The sequence below is a fragment of the Neolamprologus multifasciatus genome, chromosome 12, assembly GCF_963576455.1.
Source record: "Neolamprologus multifasciatus chromosome 12, fNeoMul1.2, whole genome shotgun sequence".
Classification (NCBI taxonomy): Eukaryota; Metazoa; Chordata; class Actinopteri; order Cichliformes; family Cichlidae; genus Neolamprologus; species Neolamprologus multifasciatus.
The window spans coordinates 19,681,706-19,703,735 of NC_140450.1; the positions used below are offsets into that span (position 1 = coordinate 19,681,706).

General features: G+C 42.6%; 2 protein-coding genes across 3 annotated transcripts; one reads left to right on the forward strand and one right to left on the reverse strand.

The window, feature by feature from the left end:
• The first annotated feature begins 49 nt into the window (after positions 1-49).
• Positions 50-13,190, forward strand: thoc5 (THO complex 5). Its single transcript, XM_085179740.1, has 20 exons — positions 50-184; positions 386-490; positions 8,010-8,153; positions 8,310-8,423; positions 8,752-8,849; positions 9,026-9,172; positions 9,322-9,436; positions 9,569-9,701; positions 9,796-9,873; positions 9,970-10,013; positions 10,459-10,558; positions 11,341-11,449; positions 11,542-11,643; positions 11,720-11,816; positions 11,893-12,004; positions 12,086-12,189; positions 12,285-12,372; positions 12,477-12,592; positions 12,679-12,869; positions 12,957-13,190. Exons 2-20 carry the CDS (start codon positions 392-394, stop codon positions 13,018-13,020), a joined length of 2,055 nt encoding a protein of 684 aa, XP_085035866.1. The 5' UTR covers positions 50-184; positions 386-391; the 3' UTR covers positions 13,021-13,190.
• Positions 13,191-15,197: 2,007 nt separating this feature from the next.
• LOC146506866 (uncharacterized) lies at positions 15,198-21,993 on the reverse strand. Of its 2 annotated transcripts, XM_085179739.1 has the most exons (5): positions 21,936-21,993; positions 18,896-19,695; positions 17,518-17,717; positions 17,276-17,400; positions 15,198-17,180 (listed from the first exon to the last, which is right to left on the reverse strand). In XM_085179739.1, the coding sequence occupies exons 2-5, from the start codon at positions 19,644-19,646 to the stop codon at positions 15,869-15,871; spliced, it is 2,388 nt and encodes a 795-aa protein (XP_085035865.1). In that variant the 5' UTR covers positions 19,647-19,695; positions 21,936-21,993; the 3' UTR covers positions 15,198-15,868. The 2 variants fall into 2 exon arrangements, with proteins under 2 accessions (XP_085035865.1, XP_085035863.1); XM_085179737.1 differs by lacking the exon at positions 21,936-21,993 and having other exon boundaries at positions 18,896-19,785.
• Positions 21,994-22,030: the final 37 nt, after the last annotated feature.

Sequence of the window (22,030 nt, forward strand, 5' to 3'; positions counted from 1 at the left end):
ACCCTATTTGTGAACGTTAACAATGCGATACAAACGATAACAGGAAGGTGGCACTGCAGTTGCTGCTGCTTCCTCCTGTTTGAGGTGTTTTGGTACGTCAGGGCTTCCGTTGGAAGTAGGCGCTTTGCGGCGAGAGCAGCGAGTTGGTTCATTTGTTCGTGATTAACGGTTTTGCACCAAGAAGGTATGTGAATATTTATATATATATAAAGTCGAACATAGCCTGTCGTTTATTTAACGTCTAACATGTTTAATGTGGTTTAATGAGCCGCAAAACTAACGATTGCTATCCAATGAACTACCGTAGCAGAGTGCTAACATTAGCCAGCTTGCTAACAGAAAGGTATTTACGGCTTTTAATGTCATATTTTCCATTTTTATCCAGCTACTCATGTCGTCGGACGCCCTGAAAAAACGAAAGTCCAAGGTTCTCCGCAACGAAGGAGCAACCCCGGAGATGAAGCGGGGTCGAGCAGATGCGGACCAACAGGTAAAGTTGAGGAGAAGATACACGACTCCTCGATCACCTGTGTCATTATCAAAGTGGCTTTGGGCAGTAATGCACAGACGTTAGTATACATTTTAAAATTAAAGTATTTAGACCCTAATGTGCTAAGCAGCGTCTGCCCTTTAAAGATGATACAGTTAAAGTGGTCCTTTTACACAAATACATCTTCTATCTGAATTACATTTTCAAATGGAAGTCATAGAGACTGTTGAATCAAACAGCGAGACTCTTGTTTAAAATAAACCTGGGTCATTTCCCCCCAAACCCACGATTTCTAATTTCTAACTTTAATGAGGTCGTTTCCACTTTTGTCGCAAAATCCTGATTTAATACTCTTTCAGTACAGAAGGAAGAAAAGCTCATATACTTTTTAAGTATTTAGAATAGAATAGAATAGAATAGAATAGAATAGCTTTTTTATTGTCATTGTTACAAGAACAATGAAAGGCAGTTTGGCATCTCTCCATGTATGTGAAGTACACAGTAGCGTAAGTATTTACACAATAACAGACAATTTTACATTTACACAAGAAAGATATGTACAAGTTATACATACACCTGCAAACATACACGCACATACATACATACATACATATATGTATATATACATATATGCATCCGTACATACATACACACTAGGGGTGCAGCGATACACAAAATTCACGGTTCGGTTCGATACTTTGGTGTCACGGTTCGATATTTTTTCGATACAAAAAAATGTTCATGCCTTTTTAGTTTGTTATTTATTAAAATTATAAATATATATTTTAACTCAAAAGTACAGTTTTTAAATTTAATGTTGCTGAAACAACAAAGTAATAAAAAAAATTAATATCTGATTGAGGAATCACTTATCTTTGGAAAAGAGAGTTTATTACAGAGAAATGGCTCTTTCCAAAATAAAAGCTATACTATACACTTCTTCTGGGGTATATTCTCAGCAGCATATTAACCTCTTAAGCCCCAAGGGGGTTTCTGAGCTTCCTGCTTGAAAATGTAATGCCCAAATTTAATTGATTATTTCTCTGCAATTACAAACTCTGTCCTTACAATCTTGGTATCAAAATAAAGCTAACACTTGGGAAATTTCATCAGAGGTGTAAATATTGAATCAGATATTACTGTGTCAAAGTTACTGAGACTGGAACACAGAAAAAGTAAGTAGCTTTTATCCTCGCCTAATTTTTTAACATTTTTTTAGCATATAACCCTTTGAAAAATATGCCTCAGATCACATTTGGTTCCAGAAATCCAGTAACCAACATATAAACATCATCTGTGCAAAGATTTATGTTTCTAAAGTGAAACAGTGAAAAATTACAGTGCTGTCAATACATGAATATCCAGACGTTGTACAAAAATGTCCAATTTTGGCACACAATTGGACACCATGCCAGTTGATTTTTTTAGGTATTAAAGAGCAGAAATTAATAAATTTTATTAACAGGCCTAAACATGCTTTTTTTAAATATATATTTTTGAAGAATTAACCGCACATTTACATGGCAACGGCCCTTTTCTGCGGCGCGTATAGAGCGTTTGATTGGCCTCTGGCCCTTTAAACTCCGAGGGGCTGTAACTTTGGTTTCTTTTGGTCAATTTGTGTGATTGACACCTCTTTTTAATGTTTGAGCCAATAGGTTCACAGTGACGATGCCACGTTCACGGCACGTCAACCAATCAGACGTTGTGATGCCAAAACCCACGTGGGCCCAAATTTACTGCATGTGGCGTCTGTTCAGTCACGTGTCTGTAGGTGGGTCTAAAATGGAGGTTGTTGACAGAAAACTGCTCTGATGCAGGCTAGGTAGGCATGGCAACTACTGTTAATCACGTGGCTACCGGCTACCAGCAAAAATAACGGAAGAAATCAGGACGGTAAGCCCTTTTCTGTCTTAGCGCATTTGCGCTGCTGTGTGTTTTTGTGGTCTTCTTTTGTGGCTCATTCAGTGAATTGTGGTCTGATCGTGGTGAAACCTGGTGTGTGGAGTCAGTGATAGCTCTGGAAGCTAACCAGCCCATCTTTAGCCGGTTACACGAAGTCTGAAGAATTTCTGGTTCGGTTTTGTTTGTTTAGCGGACTTCTGCGCATTTATGTAACTGCTCGTTTAATCACGGCTTGTTTTCGGTGTGTTTGGTGGTTGTAGAAATGGTTTATATGACGTGATCTCCTCCTTTTTGCCCTGTACGGGGCGTGGGGCTTAAGTGGTTAAACATATCAGGTCCCCATAAGGAGAATCATGTGCTAACGGCTGTCTAAATGACTCGGGTAAAGTTTCTAGCATGCATGCTTGTTGTTTTTGTCTGTTTCCACTTGTCTTTGCACTAGGATGATGTCGGAGTAAATGTGCAGTCATATTCGTTGTGTTCCCACTAGTGCTGTCAGCGTTAATCTGAAATGACGTTAACGCCACAACACGGCAAATCTCGGTTAACGACCTACCACAGATCGCCCTGTGCGTGGGGCTGGACGGCCAACACGTTAACGAGCTAACCTACTAACACACTAGTTCCCACCAATTTAATTGAGCATTGCGTGGCACATCCAACATACTGTTTTACTTTTGTCCATGACATGCTTACCTTCAGGGTCATACTTCACATGAAAACCAAAATCCAAACGCCACATCTGAATGAGGGTGGGGGAGGTTCAATTTGCCATGTTGCAACGAGCTTAACTTCTGTCTCGCTAGCTTGCCCTGCGCTCAGTGAAACTGGTTCGACTACTCCGCCTAGGCTGCACTGTCAAGCGCAGATCCACTGAGCGCTCAACACAGACAGCATCGTCAGAAGGAAAGTTGATAAAATAAATTAAAAATTTTGTATTGTTCGATACATATGCGTACCAAACCGAAAGCACTGTATCGAACGGTTCAATATCGATACGAGTATCGTTGCACCCCTAATACACACACACACAGACACATATTTCCACATACGCACTTACATCTATATACATACACATACATGCCATCTGACTAGCAGGTGCATTGAGAGGTGCATTGTGATCAGTGATATTGCACATTGAGTGGGGGGGTGCTGTTGGAACTATACTAAATAAGGTTATAATAAATACAGTTTAAAGAGGTAGGGGCGTTGGTTGCATTGAAGTATAAACAGAAATACAATTTATAAATAAGGTGTAATGTCCATGAGTGTTGGCAGTGCAGTTATCCTCCAATCAGGGTGGAGGTAGGGCATGTTTGACAGCATGTGGGTAAAAACGTCACTACTTTACACTACTTAGTGTAGTGGTACAGACCAACAGAGAGACAGGGGCGCTGGATTTACATGAAAGCATGTTGGGAAAATGTGAAGAAACGAGCAAAAACGTAAAATGAGCAGCATCTGACTGACATATCAATGATATGTCTGAGTGTCTAAAGGAGTCTCACAGGCCTGATTGTACACTTCAAGCTATTTATAATTCTTAACTTGCTAACAACACAAAAGCGGAGCATCTGGGCGAAGAGCTACCAGATTTTTTTTTCTGTAATCTTAAACATTTATTTTTTACATTTTAAGTCCAAAGTGTTGTGCTAACAGATTTCTTCCCTTTTCACAGCAACTTTTTTTATCATGTAGACAAACAGTTAAATGTAGCTTCTTTACACTGATAGAATGGGGAGTTTCACTTATTCGGCCCACATAAGATCAAAGTGGGCTTTATGTTGCCCACCATGTAAAATGAGTTTGACATCCCTGTGTTTTCCCTAGAAATTTTAAGTAAAAGTATAACATACCTGCTTCACACTTTAGTCTAACAGTAACAAAAGTATCTTAACCTTGTAACTCTTCAGGAGTTGCGCAGTGTTGTTGCATAATAAAAGTGAAATTGAAAAATATTTTCTACATGGGGTGTTCAAACTTTTTAATCACTTGCTAAAAGCGCCTTTTACCAGCATGTACTCGAATTAGTAATTTTCTTCCGCAGTTTGCTCTTCCTGTTAAAGAGAACACAACTGTTTGAGTCACTCGTTTGTCTTTGGGCCGCACCTCAGCAGCTGCTAGCATCTCCTCCCCACATGCCTTTGTAGACTGGTTGTGCTCCATGATGTGTTTTTGCCTCAACCTTAATGGAAACAGTTTTTTTTCAGAGTTTTTAAGCTGCAGTTAAAATGATCCAGGAGGTCAGTTCCAGCTGAAGGGGTATATTCTGCCTGTGTGTTTTATAATGTGGATCATACATTTTATCCTTAGAAATTTAGAGTTCACTCAACAGCTTTCAGCAATTTATAATTAATATAAATATATGATTTATATGGGCGACCGTGGCTCAGGGGGTTGGGAAGCGTATCTGTAACTGGAAGGTCGCCGGTTCGATCCCCGGGCTCTCTGTCCTGGTCGTTGTGACTTTGGGTAAGACACTTTACCCTACCACCTACTGGTGTTGGCCGGAGGCGCGATATGGCAGCCTCGCTTCTGTCAGTCTGCCCCAGGGCAGCTGTGGCTACAGCCTGAATGTGAGAGTGAATGAATAATGGCATTGTAAAGCGCTTTGGGTGCCTTGAAAAGCGCTATATAAATCCAATCCATTATTATAATGCTGTCTTTGTTCTGGATCTATACTGAAATACCTTTGCATGATTAGCAGTTTTAAAAAGGTGTTTTATATCCATCCTTTATACTGCAGCTCATCTCACAGCATATTATAGACCAAAATATGAAATGCAAATTATATCACCTTTAAGTCATATTTAACTTAGTCACTAGAGATGGCACGATACCACTTTTTTATGTCCGATACCGATACCGATATCATAAATTTGGATATCTGCCGATACCGAATGTGAATCCGATATAGTGTGTTTTTTAATAAGTAAAACTGTTTTTTTAATATCTTGCTGCTTTTGTATAAGTTTCATACTCAAGTTAAAAAACAACAACAACACTAAAGCTATTCTGTTATACCTGTATGTAAAAAAAAAAATAAATAAATAAAAAATAAAAAATAAAAAAAAAAACCACACTGCACCCAAAATATTTCATAGATCAGCAACACTGATCAATCTAATAAAGTTAAACCTACCCCATCCTCCCTATTCTGGTATTTTAAAGAGTACTTAGCAGAAATATTAAGCAACCTAACTAATAGGGTTGCAAACTCCCAGCAAAAGAAAATAGGGAACCACCCTCTTCCTCATGATGCTTAATCAATGGTAATCAACTTTAATTTGATGCAGGGTGAAAAAAATTCACAGAAATAAATTATTTTTCAAGAATAATTAAATAGATTAAACATCTTTCTTCAACAGAATTGCAGACTGCACAGATGGTACCTTCCCAAAGGAAAAAGTACTACTACTAAAAAGTACTAGGGTATATTAGACTTAACAGTTACTATATACAGTAATGGACTTCTATACATTTTACATCAGATTAAAACTTTGGGTGTAAGATTCAGATAATTATTAAATAATTAAAAGCTAGATATTTTAAATGAGAATAAGAAAGAAAAGTATGTCTTTGTGCCCCCTTTTGCCTGTTCATGCCCTATCGGCCCCCCTGGCTAAACTTTGCTAGATCCGCCCCTGCAGTTACCAGCCAGCTGCATAGAAAAAGATCCTGGTCTAGAAAGTAATATTAAATAAATTCTAACAACAGCTTATCAAGCTTAATAGTGCTGCTGTTGTTCAGCCGCTGGTTTCCTCTTTCTGATGAGAAGTGGGCCAAAAACAAAGAAGAGAGACGGACTCGCGACAGAAAAGCCGATCAGCTGATCATTAAGCAGTTTCACGATTGAAGTAGCAGCAGGAGAGAGAGAGAAGAGGCAGTTGCTCTATATATCGGTTGTTAAGCTTAACGCGGGAATGCTTTACAAACATTCAGAGATGAACTTACACACTTGCTTTACTTCTCTCTGAGATAACTTCCTCGGAGATGAAATGTTTGCTAGCAGGCTACAAATACACACAGCCGCTCTATCACGTGACCACACTGCTCCGGCTCGCCATGTCGCCAAGTTTTGTGAGGTGCTTTTTTGATATTTAATGGATCGGATTACATTTTTTATTTCTCTCCAATATCCGATCCAGTAATTTAGGTCAGTATCGGACCGATACGTAATATCGGATCGGTCCATCTCTATTAGTCACACTTAGACCCCTCAGAGCAGTTAAATAAATGATATCAAGTTTAACCATGACTAATATCTTATACTTATCCATCCTCTTCTGATTAGTGTTATCAGCCCCCACCCCCGTGTGAACCTTGTACTTAATATACATTTATGTTTTTTTTGTTTGTTTTGTTTTTATTGCCTGTCCCATTTGGTTCTTTAGCCGTCAGAATTGTTGTCTGAAGACCAACAAGGATACCAATGGATTTATTTTGCCAAATGGATCATCATGGCATTGCCGTATTGGTCCATTTGATCGACCTTTGTTTTTATTATTTATTTTATTTTATTTTTAGTTGTTACAGACGGGACAGACATAAGTGAGGGATAGGAAAGGGAAAAAGAAAGAGGAAGGAAAAGAAAAACAGAAGGGGAGAGGGACAGTGAGAAAGGGGGAAAAAAATCTCCTGGATCACCTGTTGAGAGGAAAAAGAATAAAAAACAAGCAAAAAAAAAAACAAAGCAACATACTAAACACAACACCATCGCATTAATCTAGCTAAGTGTGAACAGCAGTAAATACTAAATACTGAATGTTGTTGTGCAGCACGTAGGACAGACAGCGCACAATGTGCTTTGAAGTAGCAGCCAAGAAAGGTGTGATTTAAGTCTACGAACAGTGAACACCCGTGTGCACACCTGTGTGGATCGGCGCGCTTGTATTCAAATGGTTTCCCCATGTAATGGTCTGCAAGAGGATGTAGAGAGCCATAGCCCTGTCCCCCAGGGCATGAAGCAGGCATGGAGGAGATCCAGGCCCCAGACATCCAGAGGCCCCAGAGTGCAAGAGCCCAAGGAGGACCACCGGAGGGGCATCCATGCCACCCTCATGGGAAGGGCTGAGGATCCCCAGACGAGGGGTCACCCAGTAGCCACCGGGCAGAAGCTAGAGGGGGCTGCACCGGCGTGCCCGCCGGCTCCGCCGGCAGCCAGCTGTGCCAGAGTGAACCGAGCTGCAGAGGCCGGAGGCCCAAGGGCGCCCCGGAAGAGGCCTAACAGGCGCCAGGCCCCGCCAAGTAGCCTAACAGGCGCCAGGCCCCGCCAAGTAGCCACCGGGAGTGAGCTGGTACATACCTGAGCGCCCAGCCCCGGACACCAAGAACCACCAATGCACCGACCCCTGAGGGCATCAGTCACCGGCAGGGAGTGTGGTGAGGGGAGATAGGCCTCCACACTTTGGAGGGCCTGGGAGTTCCCAGAGAGGTGGAGTCTAAGACCCGACCTGACATATAGACACAGACAAACAGGCACACACAGACACAGACATGCATTCCCACCCTCATGCACACATATACAAACACTCAGCACTCACCCAACGTAGGGATAGACATTATACATTTATGTAATATATTTACTTACTAATTTATATACTTTTTTGGCCAGGATGTGCGTGTGTATCATGAGGAGGTGGAGCTTGATGCCAGGGACCCTCAGCAGGACTACCTCCAATACAAAGAAACATGTGAGAGTCTGGCTAATCTCATGAGTGAGATCCAAGAGCTTAAGGCCAACGGAGCTAAGGACGGGGTAAGAATGTGTCATTATATGCTGATTTAATGGCAAACAATTCATGTACAGCAGAAACCTTACACATAGTTTGTAGTATAGTATATCTAAAGCACCATAACATTTATTGTCTTTTCTCAATAATAATGAAAGGTGACTGGTTGTATGTCTCCTCAGTGTGCAGAGGTTGAGAAGAAACGTATGCAGAGCTGCATCCACTTCATGAATCTGAAAAAGCTCAATCGACTTGCTCATATGCGTCTAAAGAAAGGCAGAGACCAGACACACGAGGTAACTCCCACGCAAGTCTCAAGCACTCTCAAGTAAAACCAAGTAACAGCTTAGGTTACTATCACTCTTTCATTCGCTTACTAAAAAAGTGCTGCCTCAAGTCTCCTTTGTGCTGACCTCAAAACCAGAACTGACCACTGAGCACTTTGGTTTCCTTGTAGCACCTAACAGTAGCAGCTGCCTTTGTCAGCAATCAGGGTTTTTATGCCTTTGGATTTAGTTTGTTAGTCTTAAGACATTTTCAATTAAACTTCAGTATTGTATTATGCATCTAAAAATATTTACTTAGAGTTTGCAAGTCAACTTTAATCTCTCTGTCTCTCCTCAGGCAAAACAGAAAGTCGATGTGCTGCACCTTCAGCTGCAAAATCTGCTGTATGAAGTCATGCATCTTCAGAAGGAGATCAGCAAGTGTCTGGAGTTTAAGTTAGTTAAAAAAAAAAAGATTTCATTTAAAATTGCTCATTGGTTTTCCTAACTTACAGAGAATAATTCGAATAACGTTTGTTGCTTATTAGTTCCCTTGTTTTTAGTTTATACATTTTTCAGAAATGTATATAAATGTCTCCCAGTAGTAATAAGTACTCGTTTCCCCATTCCAGGTCTAAGCATGAAGAAATTGACTTAGTGAGTGAAGAAGAGTTTTACCAGGAGGCACCGCCAGAAATTTCCAGGCCTCAACTCACAAAAAATGACCCCCACCAACTCACACTGGCGCGACTGGACTGGGAGCTTGAACAACGGAAGAGGTATTTAAAAAACAAACAAACAAACCACAAGGCAGAGTGAAGGATTTGTGCCTGCACAAAGCATTTGCAGCATGTTGTGTTTAAAAACTAATTTGCTAATGGATAATAGGGACACTGAACACTTGTTAACAGTCTATTGTTGGATGCAGGTTGGCAGAGAAATACAAGGAATCACTAGCCTCAAAGGAGACAATTCAGAAGAGCATTGAGGTGAAGAAGGAGCATCTGAGAAGCTTGCAGCCAGGTCTTAATGCCATCATGCAGGTATCATTGCTGTGTTAATTCATAGTTTGTAGTCTAAAGAAAAGCTTGGTGGTGTTTTGTACTTGTTGAGGTGAATTTTTAACTGCTGTGCCAACAGTTTACACCACGTATGCCTCCTATGTATGTTCACAGGCCTCCCTCCCAGTCCAGGAGTTCCTGTCTATGCCTTTTGAACAGACTCAGAAGCAGACGGAGATTGCCCGCCATCTGCCTCCACCTCTCTATGTCCTGTTTGTTCAAGCAAATGCTTATGGCCAGGCGTGTGGTGAGTAAGGATGAGAGACAATGATGTTTTCCAAGACAAAATATTAGTTTTTCTTTAAAGGATTGAAGTTTGGATCGCCTTGATTTTATTGCAGACAAGAACCTGATTGTCTCAATTAGTGGTGATGTAGATGAGGCCAAAGCCCTGTCCAAACCTCCAGAAGATTCCCAGGGTACAAAGGCACACATTTAATCTATGTATAACACACAGACGACTCATTTTGGGATTCATCAACAAACTTAAAACTGTGTATTCTGGTTTTATTCAGATGATGAGAGTGATTCTGATGCAGAGGAGGAGCAAGAGAAAACTGTGAGTATCAGGCACTGCTTTACTCATGAACGAACACACACACTCAGGACACTGAGGTCTATTGTTAGTTAGTATACAAATCACTGCTCTGGACACATGAACTGTCTCTGAAGCCATAGCTGTCGTGCATTGAGTGGCAGCTATTGATTGGAGTGGCAGTGGGGATGTTCTGGGAAATATTTACTGAGAATGGCTCGGTGACTGTAACCGGATCTTAGGTTTGTATTTGATTGCAAATACTGTGTATTTCTTTTGTTCTATCTCCATGTTTGAGCTCATCTGTAGCACTGTTTGCTTTTCAGGCTTCCTTTCAGTATTCTTTTTAAATGTGCTTGCAGGGGGCTAACATTTTAGAGATGCTATGTCACTGGAATTATGTCTTTTATTTATTTATTTGTTCTTTTTTGTCTTTTTATTCAATTGCTTTTTATTGTCCATTTAACAGAAGAGAAGAAGGCCAACTGCAGGTGGCCAGCTGGATGATAAAAGGCGAGAGATGCTGAAGAGGCACCCTCTGTCCCTAAGCATAGACTTGAAGTGTAAAGGTAACTCTTTCTGTGTGCTTCATGTCCTTGTTGGCAAAAGCATTCTCTGTATTCACACAGCATCCTTCAACCCAAATATTTGCAGCCCCTTTGTGCTCCAACCCTAGTAAAGTGACCACATATATATATATATATGGTGCTGTGCAACTGTACACCTATCAGATGGCATGTGAAACAAAGCAACTGTGGCTGTGACATGACACCACTTGACCCTTGTGTTCCCTCTGCTGGTGATATATGGAATACAGTGACAGATTATAGGGAGATCTGCATTGCAGGCGTAACTCTACCTAAGGGGGGGGCGGAGGCGGAGGGATGGAGGTGAGAAAGATGCTTGCAGCCTTGTAGTTCTGCAGCACCTACAACATCTTGTAAGCAGTTTTTCTCATCACCGCTCTTTGTCTGACTTCTGCTTTTATTTCTGGAGCCCCTCCTTTCCCTAGTTATCCTCACTGCTGCCAGCTGCAGCATTCGGTCTAGTGCAGTAAAAGCAAAAAGTGAGCGGTGTAGGTGTGAGTGAGTGACAATGTGTCACTGAGTTCACCGTGACTGCAGAGAGTGGAGCGAGAATGATGACCATCGGTGTAGCCGGTATCCCATAGGTGCCATTAGCTGCTGCCATGACCAAGGCCTGTTATTGCTCTGTAATGCGCTGCAGTGTAATATAAACCCAGAGGAGCTATCACTGGCAGGATTAATGAAAAGATTGAGTAGAGAGAATATAAGATTAAGATAGCAGTCCATTAGTGTAACACCATGTGTTGTCATCCTTGTGTCTACAGATGGCAGTGTACTCCATCTTTACTTCTACTACCTGATGAATCTGAACATTATGACTGTCAAGACCAAAGTGTCCACCTCCACCGATCTCAACACGGCCATCAGCGCAGGGTATGTGTGTAAACGTAAGGATTTGGCTCTCTGACTATGACAGCCTTATAAAAAAAACTAACAATGACTCTTTCTTTTTTTTTTTTTTCCAGGGAGCTCCTGAAGTCAGACACTCTCCTCAGCTGTCTCTACACCAGCGACCAGGGACGAGAAACACCCAATCCAGCGAATCGCTACCAGTTTGATAAAGTCGGGTAAGGAAGTAATGTTCATGGTTGATGTGGTGTGTACTGGATCACAGCTGGCTGAATTAACCTATGTTATTTTTAGGATCATTTCCTTTGGCGATTATGTGGAGGAGCTGGGCCATCCCTACATGTGGGTTCAGAATCTCGGAGGACTTCATTTTCCTAGTGACGCTTCGGAGGTGCGTGTGTGCTAACCTCAAGTATACACCATGTGTTACAACTGTATAATGTTAACTTTTGCTAATTTTCTTTTAGGGTGTGCGCGTGGGTAGTTCACTGAGTGCGAGCCACATGGAGAACACCATGAAGCTGCTGAGGGGACGAGTCCAGTCCCGCTTGGCTTTGCACAGACAGTTTGCCTCTTTAGGTATGTTATTTGTTTACAGCCTTGCACACTGAATCATCGTAATGAAGAGATTGTTAAGTTTGTTTGTGCTCCCGTCATCAGAACACAGCATCATCCCCATCTCCAGCGAGTGTCAGCACCTTTTTCCTGCCAAGATCCTTTCTCGTTTGGCACGTTGGACCACAATCACTTACCAGGAGTACTTGGTAAGTGAAAGCAAATTGTCAAACGATTGTACTCAAATGTAAAGAAAGCATTAGTTAGGAGTGTGACTGATTTTGATATTTCCTTTCTTTTGCAGGAATTTCCATATACACGTCATGTGACTGAAGCTGGGCTGGCAAAGGAGACTGATCTGTACTTTATGGGAGTGGTTGAAAGAGGCACAGGTAAATCCTGTCGCTGACAGCATAACTGAATATTACTGATGGTTTTTTTTGTTTGTTTGCTTTGAATGTGATTTTATACGCAACCTCATCTGTGTCCCTTTCAGCTCGTCTTAATGCTGCAGTGGTGCTGAGTCCCAGATACCCAGAGATATCTCCTGTCTTCTCCCTCTCTCTGAGCTGGAAGGGAGAGCGCAGCGGACGCACCGACGACAACCTCAGAGTATGAACATTTCAAAACCTCTCAATATGATTGTTTATAAATACAAGTCATTTTTCACTTTTTGACTCCCCTTTTTCACTTTTAAGGCCATGGAGAGCGAAGTTAACGTGTTCAAAAACGAACTACAAGGACCACGTCCTGGGCACCAGCTCCTGACCAATCAGTTTGCACGACTGTGCGTCTGCCTGGATGTTTATTTGGAGACAGAAGGACAAGACGACAGCGTGGAAGGACCGCGAGAGTTCCCCCGTGAGAAGATGTGCCTACGCACTGTCAGGTACAGTTAGAGAAAGAAGTGGGAAACTTTTTGATACATTTGGTGAAAGATTTATCTCTGACCACCGGTTTGTCTCTTTCAATTCAGGGGTCCTAATCGTCTGAAGCCGTTCAAGTATAACCATCCTCAGGGTTTCTTCAGTCATCGCTAAAATTTGTGTGCACATAATTGTGTGTGTGTGCGTATGTATATAATTCTCCTTCTGTAGTTTATCACTCTTAACTCCCTCAAGATTACCTTTGTGACTCTTTGACACACAAGTATCCTTTTTAAAACACTTCATACCAGTTTGAAAATAAAAGAACATCCTATTTTCTGGAATGAGTTTGTCTTTTTTTTGTCTTCCATCGCTGCATACAGGCTTTGTTGTGCACACAAAATGTTTGTTTTATCCCCTTTCCTTCCTCTCTACCCTCACCTCTCTGAGTGCTGCTCTATTTATAGGTGTCGTCTGAGCTTGCTGATTATTATGCCATTGTGGTTCAGTGCTGGATATAGCTGAGTCATTTCCACAGAGGATCTCTCGCATTGAATAAAATATTTGGTCTATTGCCTGCTGTTAGCCTTTGACTTCTCATTTATAGTTTCAGTAAAGAGCAACAGGTTTTCATGTAGAATACTGATCCTCAATTTCTGACTTGATGCTAAAGTCAAGGAAAACAGTCATTTAATGATTAAAGCTAAATGATTAAAGCTTTAGCTTTATAGAAGAATCTCTCTCCTTTGCTCTTGTGTGTTGCCGCAAAGATCCAGCAGCAGGTAATCGAATCTAGGAATTCAATGCTGCACAGATGCATGGAAATAGATGCCTGTAATCACAAGAGAAAGGAAGCATTACTTATTGGAAAATTGGCAGTAAATGCTAATGGTTGAGATGAGATTGGTAAATGGTACAAAATGAATCAATAGATTGAGAATACTGTAAAGCTTACCAGTGGCACAAACATGAAGCCCAACAGATGAGTGTCTGTTGGCTGTGCAAAGACATGGGAGCATCTTACAAGCATATTGTTGAGCCAACTTATCCCCATTTGGAGTTAAGAGTCACCGCTAACCAGTACAAAGTTGTGAGTGATCGTCCATGATGAAATGTAAATACTGAAGTGTTTTCCAGTGTGTCATGGTGGATTGGTTTGCACTGTGACCTCACTGGGTATGAACGCACCACCCAGCCACTGTGTGGAGTGTGCATGTTCCCCCTGTACTCCAGTTTCATCCAACAGGCCAAAGACATGCACGTTAGGTTAACTTGTGATTCTAAATGGGCCGTAGGTGTGAATGTGTATCTCTGTTCACCCTGTGAGAGACTGGCAAACTATCCAGGATGTTCCTCTCCCACCTTGTGACAGCTGGGATAGGCTCTGCAACCCCAAAGAGGACGAGCAGTTAAAATTGATGGATCTTATATTGGTTCACTTTTGTTCAGTTTGCACCGAGAGCAGTCACGTTTAGCAATGATGTAAATGTTTTGGAAAAAAATAAACTTTACAGAGTACACAATCATCAATAAAACAGTCAACAGATGGCAGTCACAGCACAGTGACAGCAGTCAAAGTAATCTCAGTCTTTCGACTCTGTTTTTTAATGACACTGATCTCATTAATACACAGCCATCTATTAGATGCAGTGAAATTGGATTACAGGGGGATGCAGTCGTGCCAGGAGAGAGAGCCTCACAATGTCAGCCAAAGTGTGTCCAATGTCAGTGTTTCACCAAGAAAGAGAAGCTTTTGGTGATGGCACAAATCTAACAGTTACCTGCTTTTCAGTAGGATGGTAATGAATGTCTTTTTCACCAGCACTCATTAGGAAATCCTATTAAAAGTAACCACACATTTTTTTTTTCTGTGAAACAAAAGAAATCTCTGAATATTTCAAAATATTACCAAACCACAAGTGACAGAGGAGGATTTGCATTTCTTATTAATTTATACGTTTCAAAGCAAAAGCTCTGTTTAATTTTATGGCTGTGCCTGTAGGACAATTTGATCATTCTGGTGATTTTTAATTAACAATCCTAAGATAAATGTGGGTCCTCTGCTCCTGTTTGTAATGAGACAGGCCTTGGAAATAAGAGAGAGAGAGTCTGTGCGAGCCGGCGACACTGCTCTTGATTTATACATGAACGCGGTCTGTGGGACGTGAGGAAGGGTGCAGCAGCTGTGGAGAGTGGGTACAGCTCCCCCTCTCCACAGCCGCAATGCAGTGCAATAACTCGCAGCGTTTACCTTTTGGCATCGCACTTTGTAGATTTTCTCTCGACACTTTATTAATCTTCACTTTAATGAGCTGCGGATTTCTGCATACATGAAGAAAAGCCTGCCAAGCCTTGTGTGCTTCATTTTTCATTCTTTATTTTTGTGTTTCATATTGCATATTCTCAGCAGTTTATACAGAGCACAGTCATCATTGTCCTAACACTGCAGACTAGAAGAGTGAGACACTCCAGTTCACCTGTAAGGAGAAGCTGCATTAAGGTGCACAACAAGCAAAATTCAAGTCTTCCTTATTTATTCATTTGTAAATATAACATTTGTATTTCCCTAAATATAAGTTTTCATATTCAATATCTGTGACAATCTTTAGCTAGACATTGGTTTGACATCTCTACCCTTGAAGGCTTGCGTAGGTGCAGCAGGGTCCTCCTGCCCCCATCAGCTGGAATCCTGTTTAAATGCACTTGATATTGATTAAGGGCAGTTGTCACATTCTGATAAAGAGTTTAAGAGCATTCTGTATTCACTACAGTCATACATCAGAAGCATCAGGGGCATATAATGGCCATACGTAGGGAGCGGGGGGGGGGGGGGTATTTGCTACAGAAATCACTATTGCTTACATACTGTTACCTGCTTGGTTTTGGGCATTTTGCCCATCTGAACTGCTGGGTACATCCAGCTTCTCTTTCTCTTCAGTCACTTTTTGCCCTTTCCTCACCTCACCTCCATCACAGATCTTTGGCATCTCCTCCTCTAGCCCTGAAATGCAGCATTTTTGTCTTACTTCTTGGGTTTCTCCTCCTTGCTTTCCTTTGACTCAGTGCCAGAAGATTTCTCAGCCTTCTCCGTCTTTGCTCCTTCCTTCACCTCTTTACTCTGTTCTTTACTAGCCTCCTTTTTCTCCTCTGGCTTCTTCTCCTCTTTCTTGCTATCCTTTTTCTCAGGCTCTGCTTTAGGCTTCTCCTCTGGCTTCTTCTCCTCTGTTTTTCTCTCCTCTGGTTTCTTCTCCTCTGGCTTCTTCTCCTCCTTCTTGCTCTCTGTTTTCTCAGGCTCTGCTTTAGCAGCTGGCTTTGCCTCAGGTTCGGCCTTCTCTGATTTAGGAGCAGAGGGCTTCTCCTCCTCCTTGGCAGGGGGAGTACTCTCTTTAGCCTCAGACTTGGGGGCTGGCTTGTCCTCAGCAGGCTTGCTGGGAGTTACAGGTTTTGAAGCCTCTTCCTTTTTTGGTGTTTCCTCTTCTTTGCTTTCTTTCTTTGTTTCAGGTTTGTCCACCTTCTCTGGCTCTTTCTCTTTGGGTTCCTGCTTCTTCTCCTCCTTCACAGGCTGCTCTTTCTCCTTCTTTTCCTCTTTGACAGGCTGAGGCTTCTCTTTTTTCTCCTCTTTTTCCTCCTTTTTAGGGGTGTCTTTGGCAGAAAATGGTTTGGCCTTCTCTGGAGACTTTGGTTCAGGGCTCTTGGGAGGAGGAGATTTGGACTCAGGAGATTTGCTGGGTGGGGATTTGGACACGGGTGACTTTGACTCATCTCCTGCAGGAGACTTGGCTGCAGGGGACTTGGCAGGTGATTTGGGCATTGGGGATTTGGCTGCTGGGGATTTGGCTTCTGGTGATTTTTGTGGCGATTTAGATTCTGGTGATTTGACAGTAGGAGATTTAGATTGAGGAGATTTTGAAGGAGGGGAAGCAGCTTTTTCTGGAGATTTGGACTTTTCTTCTTCTTCACCTGCCTTTTCTTCCTCTCCTTTCTCCTCTTCCTCTCCCTCTTCTTCCTTTTCCTCCTCTTTTTCTTCCTCTCCCTCTCCTTCCTGCTTCTCATCTCCTTTTTTCTCACCTTCTTCTTCACCCTCTTCTTCTTTGGTTTCTTCACCCTCTCCTTCCTCTGCTTCTTCTTCATCTTCTTCTTTCTTTTCTTCCTCATCTTCATCTGCTTCCTCTGTCACCTCCGTCACCTGTGTTTCATCTGTCTGTTCCTCTACAATGACTGTATCAGAGATCTCTTCTCCTTTTACTTTCAAGTGGGCAGAGATTCTGCTTTCCAGGTAGGAGTATGGGCCTCCACCTGACACAAAGCGATTCTCCTCTCCCTCCAGTAGTTTCCTGTTTGGAAGACAAGAACACAGAAAATGAAAATGTTAATCACTTTTAGCATAAAGAAACCAATTTAAAGTTACATTTTTTAGATCCCAACTAACCTGTAAGCAGCAATTTCGATATCCAGAGCCATCTTCACATTCAGAAGCTCCTGGTAATCTTTTAGCTGGCTAGCCATCTCCCATTTTGTAGTTTTTAACTCGTTGTCAAGCTGATTGATGGTTTCCTGCAAAACAAACGTAAACATCCTCTCTGGTCACATATCATTCATCAAGTGTCTGAAAAGAGATTTGCAGTATTGGTGCATTTCTGCTTTTTCTGCATGTCTGTGCTGATTCCTTGCCTGTAGTGAGTTGAGGTCGTCTTGGTGTCTGTCTTCACTCTCTATACGCTGCCTCTCCAGTGACTCCTTGGTTCCTCGAAGAGTCTCCAGCTCAATGGTGCGGCTCTGGAGCTGGCGGCGGTATTCTGCAATCTCTTCCTGGGTTCCACGGATTGCATCCTGGTTAGACCGAGCAGCCTCGGACAGATGCTCCATGCGCACTGTGGAAAAAAAAGAATTTTAAAAAGTACATAACATGTTTAGAAATCACTTTTAATTAAGATAATTGCCTGAAACATGACACATATGCATACTTTTAAAAGAAAGGGGAACATTTTGAGTCTAAAGACGTGGGCCTTTTTTTAAACTGAAAATATTTAACCAGTCCTGCTTTAGAGAACAGACAGTCACTACAAAGAGCCTCTGTAACCTTGACACTGTCCAGCTGCCAGTCAATAGTCTGACTCAGCTCCCTCCCGCATCCAAGCATGAATAAACCACTGCTGCAGTCAGCTGGACTCAGAGAAGGTCAATTTGTTTGTACCTTTTACTAGCTGTACCAGGTCAAAACGTACACCTACTGAGAGGGATTGGGTATAGACCAATATGTCCTTTGACATACCCAAAACTACAATGCGCAGGAAACCCTTCTGGGCCTTCAAAGTTGTCAGCAGTGTGTTTATGTAGCACCATAAAAGTCAGAAGCGCTGTGTCTAAGTGCTGCTCACAGTGGCTGTAAGATCGTGTCTCACTTATTGCTTTGCTAGTAATTCTAGGCATCAGATCTACGTCCAGGTGCTTTTATTAATCACATCAGATGGCTGTAAAAAGCAGGACCGACTGATGAAACATTATCAGCCCGCCGCGACCTTGAAAGGTACTTTTCTACTTCTAAGTCCAGGGTCAGATCCATCAGCACAGCAAAAAGAGAAACACGCAGTGAACACCCACTGTTAGCCGGCAAGAGTGCAAATTAATCGTAGTCTCTTCTCTGTGTGCCACCTCACCTCTGCAGTGCTGGCCTTTAATTTTTTTAAATATTTTTTTAAAAGGTCACTATGCCGCAACTGCGCAGTCATAGAAAAGGGCACCAACTAAGATTGATATTATTTAAGTGATTAATTTTATTTTATGTATTTGCGCATTTCCAAACTGGTTATCTTGCTTCTTTGGCGTAATTCGTCACTTGTAATTTAACCTGTAAAATTTTCGATGTAATAGATTAATAAATGTTATCAACCAACATTCCAACGTAACAGTCGGAGACGCCTCAAATAAATCCCGATGTGGATCCATGAGGCACACTTCAGCACCACGGACAGCGGACAAACATGACTTTACGCACGGAGACTTTTGATCGTTTCAATAAACTTTCCGCCTCTTTTTTGATCGGACTCACCTTTGAACCACTCCTCGGCGTGCACTGAGGTCTTGGATGCGTGACTGTCCAGCTGCGAGCGGATCTCTCGCAGTGCGGTGGTGACGTCCGCCTTCAGGGTGTCCCGCATGTCGAAGCTCACCTGCGCGCTCTGAATCTGCTCCAAGAGCTCCGCCACTTCTTCCTCGTGGTTCTTCTTAAGAAAAGCGGCCTCCTCTTCCAGCGCACGGAGCTTCTTGTCTAGCTCCAGGCGTACCAGCCGGCACTCGTCGACGTACTTTTTCATAGCGCGAGCGGCAGCCTCCAACTCTTCCCTGTTCCGCGCTTCATCCTCCAGCCTGACCCGCAGGTGCTGGATGTCCTCTTCCAAGTGCTCGTGCTCTACTGCCGCGCGGGCCTTCTCCCCGGTCAGCTGCTGCAGGAGACCCCTGAGGTCACCCAGTTCCCTCTCGTAGTGCTCCCCGACCGAGGCGCGCCCGGCTTGGTTCTGCCGCAGCGCCGCCGCTTCCGCCTCCAGGTTGCGGTTGTGCATCTCCAGGTTGCGCACCTTGTCGATGTAGCCGGCGAACCGGTCGTTCAGAGCTTGCAGGATCTCTTTCTCGCTCTTCCGAGTCATGTCGCCGTTAAAGGTCTCCAAGCTGTCGATTGAGGATGGCTGGCTGTAGGTGAGGCGACGGCGCTGGGAGTGAAAGCCGCTGGAGGACACGGAGGCGGGCCGAGCCTTGCGGTACGAGCTCGGGCCCATGAAGTGATGCTCTACCGTGAAACTCATGTTGGCTGGGCCGGTGAGAACTGACTGCAGTAGGAGGGAAAGCGATCAGCTTTTATAGGAGGGAGGGAAAAGACAGTAGTCAGCACCAAGACACGCTCGTTTTTAAAGAGATACCTTTTCCTCAGAAAACTACCGGCCGCGCAGGAATGGCAAGACGATACTCGCTCCCGCTAGTGTAGGATCCTGATGATAAGTATGTATTTTGAAGGAATTAGAGGTGTTGATGAGGGGATACTTTACTGACGGAACAATCCTAAATATTGGGACGATAACATGCGATATGTTTTTTAAGCATCCAAAACTGCACCTGGAAATATCTAGGCGATGTTTCAAAACAAGATTGTAATATAAATAATTTTAACCATATTCACAAATGCCTGCTTCTGTGTTTCTTTACACAGTTTTAAAAAATATATATTAAAAAACACATGGGAATACTATGGGCATACATGTGGCTAAAGTCCTGGTGGACCTTCTTTCTAATATGTTTCTTTAATAGGGACAACTCACCTTAATAATAAATACCACTTTAAAATGTAACAAACAGTAAATGATTTTAGCAAATTTTCTCATTTCCATCTGTGACTGATTGTGTGGGTGTCCACTGTGTTCTGCTGATGCTCTCTGTAGCTTCACTGCTGCAGTGTGAGTTTGCAGATCCACAGCCATACCCCCTGGGACTCAACTCAACTGCTGGGCCATTGACAGACTCCTTCTTTTAGTACAGGCATACACACAAATAGTATTTCCTTCTTTCCCCTTTTCAGAAAGCAGCTTCCCATCACTTAGTTTCTGCTTCTTTTTGAGAGAGCAATTTTAACATGTGCAGAATCTGATTGCAGGTTGAGCGTGTGATGCACACAAATGACACAGAAACCAAAAACAGCAGCATGAGTTACACTGATACAGCATTCACAGAAACCCCAAACAGCTGTCTCTGCTGATCTAAAGAGATGTCTGCTCTGAGAAGAGGAGCAGTTCTGAAGAGCACATACAGCACCTATTGATCACTCAGGGTGAGTGAGTTTATTCTACCTTAAAGGGAAACTGTAGGCCTCGCCTTTAATATGAACAAATATTTGGAAGAATCCACCATTTAGCAGACAGCAGTGATTTCTAATTTTCAGCCATTCTTTGTTATTGTAACATTAATGTCATCAGCTCAGTGACACCCATGGGTGTGTGACACTTAAGTGCTCTATAGCAGATGTGTTACATTTGTAATGAAACACGCAAAGTTCCGTGTGCTTTGCATCACGTCTCACACGTTTGGGGTGGGATGGTGGGGGTGGGGGTTCTCCAGCATAGGAATTACATGCGTCACAGCCCCTCCATCCACTGGCTGCATGTTTTATAGATGAGGATAATGCAACAGAGATGACAGGATTCTGCTGTGAAAGGCACTTTCTGTAGCACATGTCAAAATGTAAGTGCACATGAAATATAAGCAGCAGGCCAGATCTGAGGTTTATCAGCAGTTATTGCAGTAACTCAAAACAGTCTGGCCTGAAAGCACGAGTATCTGTTACTTAAAACCAAAAATCTTGTAACAGCCAAACTAAGATATATTGCTTGGAATATGACCTCCAAATAACAGGTCACCTGCAGTCTGTCTGCTGCTTTTGCTTCTCAGAATAAACATAATCCTCTCTCCGGTGCTGTCATAGGTGAATTAATCAGTCACATTTTTCAATATAGCTGAAAGCTTAATGACTGCCACTGCAAAGGCTTTTGATAGAAGAGCACAAAGGATGTTGCCATGTAGCGGCCTTGTCCTTGAAGCAATGGATGGGCAGACAGCAGCAGAGTGAGATAGATACAGAGATGGAAAATAGCAGAATCGATGCAGAGGAAAATGTCAGAAAAAAGTGAAACCTGTCCCAGAGGAATGATATCTTGCATTTGCAGGTGCACTGAGTTTAGGCTGTGGAGTTTCCCTTGTTTCAGAGGGGTATATTTAGACATTTCAGTGATTTGAGACTATCAGAGAACAGAAGAGCTGTGTTGGAAGGCAGACAACGAAGAACACAGTCGTCAGGGAACAAGTGGATGCACTGAAGGAGGGATGACAGGGTGTGACTGGAACTGGGGGACAAAACAGGCAGTCACCTTGGGAATGACATCCAGAAAAATGGTAGTCCGGAAGTCTAACGGATGAATCAGCTGTAATTCAATTAAGGTTTTAGATAGTGTTTATGCATGTAACCGAGGCTGATGCTTTTTTTCAGAACTACACAGCAGTCATGCAGATAATAAAAAATAGCTTTGTAACTGTGGAAATTTACTGACCATAGAGAAGTAGCTCACGGCTTGATCATGGCTCTGCCAGACCCAGAGATTGAACTTTCTAGAAAGCATCTAAACTTGACTCCGTCACAGCACCA

Coding starts and splice junctions, on each gene's coding strand:
- thoc5 (XM_085179740.1), top strand. CDS start 392: ATGTCGTCGGACGCCCTGAAAAAACGAAAGTCCAAGGTTCTCCGCAAC. Junction 9,874..9,969: donor ACCTCCAGAAGATTCCCAGG/GTACAAAGGCAC, acceptor GGTTTTATTCAG/ATGATGAGAGTGATTCTGAT. Junction 10,014..10,458: donor AGGAGGAGCAAGAGAAAACT/GTGAGTATCAGG, acceptor TCCATTTAACAG/AAGAGAAGAAGGCCAACTGC.
- LOC146506866 (XM_085179739.1), bottom strand. CDS start 19,646: ATGAGTTTCACGGTAGAGCATCACTTCATGGGCCCGAGCTCGTACCGC. Junction 17,718..18,895: donor CGCCGAGGAGTGGTTCAAAG/GTGAGTCCGATC, acceptor TTTTTTCCACAG/TGCGCATGGAGCATCTGTCC. Junction 17,401..17,517: donor ACGACCTCAACTCACTACAG/GCAAGGAATCAG, acceptor TTTGTTTTGCAG/GAAACCATCAATCAGCTTGA.